General features: G+C 37.3%; 1 protein-coding gene across 1 annotated transcript in view; it reads left to right on the forward strand.

Annotated features, from left to right (window-relative positions):
• Positions 1-146: 146 nt before the first annotated feature.
• Positions 147-5769, forward strand: part of LOC105557332 (putative uncharacterized protein DDB_G0287457) — a gene marked incomplete at its 5' end in the record, with an annotated part of 8097 nt that continues 2474 nt past the window's right edge. Inside the window, 7 exons of the mRNA XM_012004545.1 lie at positions 147-284; positions 354-530; positions 2851-4191; positions 4268-4416; positions 4804-5174; positions 5249-5527; positions 5747-5765. Coding sequence (XP_011859935.1) covers positions 147-284; positions 354-530; positions 2851-4191; positions 4268-4416; positions 4804-5174; positions 5249-5527; positions 5747-5765 — 2474 coding nt within the window. The remainder of the gene's footprint in view (positions 285-353; positions 531-2850; positions 4192-4267; positions 4417-4803; positions 5175-5248; positions 5528-5746; positions 5766-5769) is intronic.

Consider the following 5769-nt stretch of genomic DNA (forward strand, 5'->3'; position numbering starts at 1 on the left):
TCGCAAGTTTGCAAGTTGTGTACCGATAATAGTTTATAATTGTTTTATCTACAATATCTGCGATATTTTTTAAACACATGTACACGTTGTATATACACATAATAACATGCACCACAGTGACCAGGAATGTGATCAAAGATTTTTAGGTTCTAGAAACTATCGGCGTTGAGCCAGAATTCTGGAACATCTTTCCTGAGACTTCGATGCTCGATGGCAGAGACTTTGAAGATCTCAGCTTCAAACAGAGAGTCTGGTTACTGAAAACAGTCTGTGATACAATCATGGTGAGTAATCTCTCGCATATGATCTTAGAAACAAGGCACTATCAAATTCAACCGCCATGATTCTTACAGCATACTAGAAAAACAGTTCAGGAAGACATGATGAACCAATCGTGGCAGGACCAATTTGAAACGGTTTTAGGAATCGATCGCAATGGGACGAGATACATATACTTTCCTCAATTTATGCCAAACGATTTCAGAATTTACAGGCATTCCCTGGACAATAAGATCTTATCGACTGTCAGGGTAATTTACTTATTCTTCCAAGACTTAATTGACATTGCTTCCACAGAAGCTTAACATGTTCGTTGAAAGAAAATAGGAGGAATATTAGACATACTAATTATATGATATAATAGCTGTAGTTATAAGAGTGCTGTAATCATACATCTTTGCCTCCAATAAGTTGATAACAATAGCGCCACAGTTCAGGTCGGGCTTCCTCGAGTTTCTTGCCTTCTTTGCAATCTTTGAGGCCTTTTTTGTGTTTTCGAGTCAGAATTAATTTTTTTCCGAAAATAAATTGTCTGCCTACTGCCCAACCCCCAACCTAGAGGGCCATAGGGAATGTATATGGCAGACATACTCTTGGTTATTATTTCCTCCAAGAAATTGCGCTCGAATTAAAAATCAGCGGTGTTCTTGGTTAGATTTAAACTCAGATCTTTTTGCTCATTTATTTACTAAAGAGTACAGCGATGGACAGAATGGTTGCAACATTTTCTTTAAGTTTAGAAACGCGTATTTAGATTCATGGTTTTGCAATATTCATTCCTCCGCAATAAAATATTCCTCGGAGAAGATTTTGAAACGTAACCCTGAATCTAAATGCACGTTCCTAACTCACTAAAAAAAAAGTGTTGCAACCAATCTGTCCATTACTGTACATCTCTTTTCAATTTTTATTATTCTTACTTATTATCCTTTAAGGTATTGTGTAAATAAATATTAACACATGGAATAGAAAAATGTTCTTCATCCGATATAATATTCCATGTAAAAACATTATATTTTTTCAAAGTATTGTGAAAGCACCCAAAAAGAAAATATGTAGAAAGGAGAGAGTACCAATGTGAGCCACAAAATGAACGGAACTCGGTTCTCACAATATAAAACAAAAATTTCTCTTTCTCACCGTCGTTTTAACACCATTGTCACGGATTCATCCCTCTGTCGACATGAGTTATTTAGTTCTCTGTATGTCTGGGACCATTTAAAGATTCACTGATATTAACGCGGATAGAGAAGTCACATAGTGCTCTGACCCCCTAAGATATGCTTTACTCGGTCTAAACGAGTTTTACTGAGGAAGACCCGAAGAAGGGTCGAAACGTTTATGCTATTAAAGAGAAATTTTGTTTTTATATTGTGAGAACCGAGTCCCGTTCATTTTGTGGCTCACATTGGCACTCTCTCCTTTCTACATATTATACTTTTTTTAAAAAAAAATATTCTAGGAGAAAATTTCTTTCTGTATTTTCAAATCATGATATCTAGTCAGTGGTCAGTAAGTTTTAATGATGTAAGACACGATTAAGAATCCCACACAGCACAGAAAGATTGCAGGAAGATTGCAGAAATGTTACATTGCTAGATTGTAATATTGCAGCAACGTTGCGCAACATTGCTGCAACGTTTCTGGAGGATTACAGCAACGTTGAAATGTCCGCCTTCAGAGATATTGCAGTGCAACATTATAGCAATGTTGCAGTGCAATATCTTTGGAATAATTTGTTGTTGTACATAAGCAGAGAATTTACTAATTACATATGCATCCGGGCCTTTTTCAATACACAGCAAGCTATTGCGAAGCAACCTAAGGAGATTATGTCGCTTCGCAATAGATGAAGATTGCAAGCAACACCGCACTGATCAAGTACTTAATAATTCGCGCATTATTGGTGTCAATGAAAATAACATTAGAAAACTCTCGTAATTAAAAAAACTTTTCAAATAGAAAATATAGTATTTTTATTATTTTTGAAACATTGCTGCAATATTGCTATCGAAAGTTTGCAATTTTATATCCCTGCAATGTCTCTGCAAGATTGCAACGTTTCTACAATGTAACTGCAACCATCTGTGCTGTATGGGATATGATTCTCAAAAATCTTGATATTACAAGTTACAACAAATATTCTCGGAAACTCGGGAGATTTTCAGAAATATACAGCATGAGGAAAAAATACCAGAACCCCGAAATATTTCGAAAAATATAATTTTTAGGAAAAAAAGTTTCAGGCAAAAGTTGTAGGATTTTAAGTAACGCATTACATAGCAATATCAGTATGACCTTGAATAGCGTTGTCAAGATCACGTGAAGATTATCTTAAATGGAACCTCCTATTGTTTATTACACTATCTTATTCTACTAATTAATATGAACAACTTTTGTCCGAAACATTTTTTTATTTGCCTAATACTTTTTGAGATATTCAAGAGAAAATTGATAACTTTTTCAATATTTAACTTATGATATCTCGATAACTGTTTGTCGGAGGGAAAAGTAGTACAGGACTTTTTTTGCTTGATTTGGTCCTCACCCTGTATATTGTGAATTTTGCAGCCTGTTAGGCAAGAGCGAGAATCGGAAAGGAACAAATTTATGAAATACAGAAAAAGAAAGTTGCAAATACGCAATAGCTTATCCGATCGCAGATCGAACAAGCATGAGAACAGAAATGATGATAAAGATCTTAGTAACAACGACAGTACCACAGGCTCGTTTATCAGTGAAGACACGAATTTGAGTAGTACGAGCACATGCAGTAATAACAACAACATAAGCCTGGACGTCATAAACAGGAAGCATCGTAGAAGTTTATCGAAAATGTCCGAGGAAAGTTTACAGTCAAACGCGAGATCCAGCGGCTACGATACCAATACGTCCAGCGATAACAAATTTATCGATGACGAATCATCGCAGATGTTCAAAGGTTTTATCAATACTCCGAATGAAAATTGCAATATAGAGATAATTAATGAAATGTTAGATGACTTGAAGACGGAAATCGACGAAGAGAAGAGAATCAATGGAAGCAGTAGCAGTAGTGAATTAGCGTCGCAAGAAGACTTTGTAGAATATAAAAGTACTGCAGTATTCCGTAGTGAGACAGTAGTTGAAAAAGATGAGAACGAAAGATTGAGCGATAACTTGTCCAATAGTTCAAAGACGGATGATGAGAAACTGAATGAGATAATTAATGCCGAGAGTTTAAAGTTACCTGAAGATGTGTATTCCAAAAGTATTTCTGCTAGTGATAATGTAAGTGATATTTCAACATTAACGTCCAAATCGGATGACGAGAAACTAAATGAAACGAAAGCTAGTAATAGTAGCATTAGCATAAATGAAAACAATTTAAATAAAGTAATTTTTAATAAGTTGTTTGGTACATCTTCCTCTATCAATAATGTATCGTTAGATGAAGAAGTGTCTAGAGAGAATTGCAGTGTCCCAGAAATGCAGTCAGTGATAGAAGCAGAATTGAATGACCCGAGTGAAAAAAATCTGAGAACAGGAATGAAATTGCGATCTCAAAAAGTAGTGAAACAATACGATCAAAAAAATAAAACTGAAGCGACGAAAGTTGAAATAAAAGAGAAGCAGGAATTAAAAGACGTTCAAGTGGATGAGACGGAAGAGGAAAATTTCTCCATAAGCGAAATGAGATTACAAACAAACATGGAATACGATTTGGACGATTATATAAACAATACTGATGTCGATTATAATTTACAAAGATCTAAAAGTCCAAAGACCGACGAGTGTAAGCAACGTTTCAACAAGATGCTGTCCGATCTCAGCGTTTCCGACTTTAACCTTGTAGCCGATAGTGTGGAAGGTTTAAGGGATCTCGTTGCTCTTTTTACAGCAAATAATTCGGAAAGCAAGAATTCTAATAATGTAAGCTTCATACGATTAATGATTTTATGGATAATATTTTGTTGCTTGTTTGTTAAAACTTGTGCTGCATTTACAGGCAGAAATCGTTCCTTTGTGTGAGGTAAAATTAGTAAAGAAAATGACTGAGTTGTTAAACTCTTTAGAACCTGCGGAGACAACGATAAAGGACGCAATGCGGAAAGCAAAGGCAAAACTTCAAAGGGAATGGACTAATTTTAAAGAAGGGTATGTACAGCAGCATATTTTTCATATCTTATATCATGAAATAATTGAACATTATTTCGCAAAATCTCGCACACATCGTCACACATCAAAACAATCACAGAAAAGCATTGTAATTCGAGATATTAGGAAATAGCAACTCATATTATCATTCTGCTTTATTATGGCTTTGATTGGTAATGCGCATAGCGAAGCGATGTCGTGTATCTTCATACCTTCATATTTTCATATCTTTTCATCTTCATTATCTGGAGAATTCAAACTACCTGACGCCTTGAGATTGCTACAATCCATGTGTGATTTACGATGTGGTCGCTGTCCACACTACTTCCAGTAACGTTAATCACTTTGTCGAGCACGTATGGTAGACAAACATGTGATGTGTTGTAGCAGTGTGGAGGATCAGGACTCATCCGGTGAGGGTGGTCTCAGCTCTAATTGGTGGGTTCTTGGATCGCAGGGCAAGGATCCACTCTCAGCCACCCCCGGAGATGCAACGTTACAAACGTTATCGCAGTCTGCCTTATCCCCACTTGGCACCCAAAACGCCCAAAAACAGTCGCGACAAGTCGACGAAAGCGAGCACGAAGGTGCAATTAAAGATCCCGAGCAAAATCACCACGAGAGCCGGGAAGCGAGTGACGAGCGGCGAAACGAAGGTGACAAGAAACAGTCAGATGTCGAGGCAGCGTCAGGAGAAAACCAAGTCGCGGAAGAGAGAGAAAGACACGGGGAAAGTGAGAGCGCATCAAACGACGAAGGTATAGCTTCGTTTTCCGTACGGGTGTCTTATTGATAAACTTCTTTCGTGTTGAAAACGACACGTCCTTCGCAGATGCAAAGCGGGAAACGCAGCACAGTAGACGAGTACTACGAGCGCGCGGTATCTCTTCGTACACAGAACAGCTTTACTCAGACGACGAGAGCGACGAGAACGAGCTGGAGGAATGGACCGACGTTGAGGCAGTGTACGCGGCTCCCAGCACACAGACCAATACACCCGCTTCTCACGTTGATACGAAAGACCGAAACTCTAGCAACTGGTCGGAAGAGGAGGACTCAGACCAGGATTGGATTCTACCGAGCTCTCGCAAAAGGAAAAATAAACGTTCGTGTGAGTCTCCAAGAAAAGCTGTACATCGTATCTTTTCTCTATTGTTGCTAGATTTTTTGTGGAATTAAAAATTTACCTTCCGTGATAAATTATTGTTAATAGCAGTCAATTTTAATACAAGAGAAAAAAGTATCAGTAAAAAAAACCGACAGTGCTATGAGGTCAATAAATCTTGTATCGTTTAATATTTTTATAAGTTTAACGTTTCCCTTGTTTTAGCTACCAATCGAAGGTTAAAGTCA

Source organism: Vollenhovia emeryi, unplaced genomic scaffold, assembly GCF_000949405.1.
Source record: "Vollenhovia emeryi isolate VEMERY1.0 unplaced genomic scaffold, V.emery_V1.0 DF939520.1, whole genome shotgun sequence".
Classification (NCBI taxonomy): domain Eukaryota; kingdom Metazoa; phylum Arthropoda; class Insecta; order Hymenoptera; family Formicidae; genus Vollenhovia; species Vollenhovia emeryi.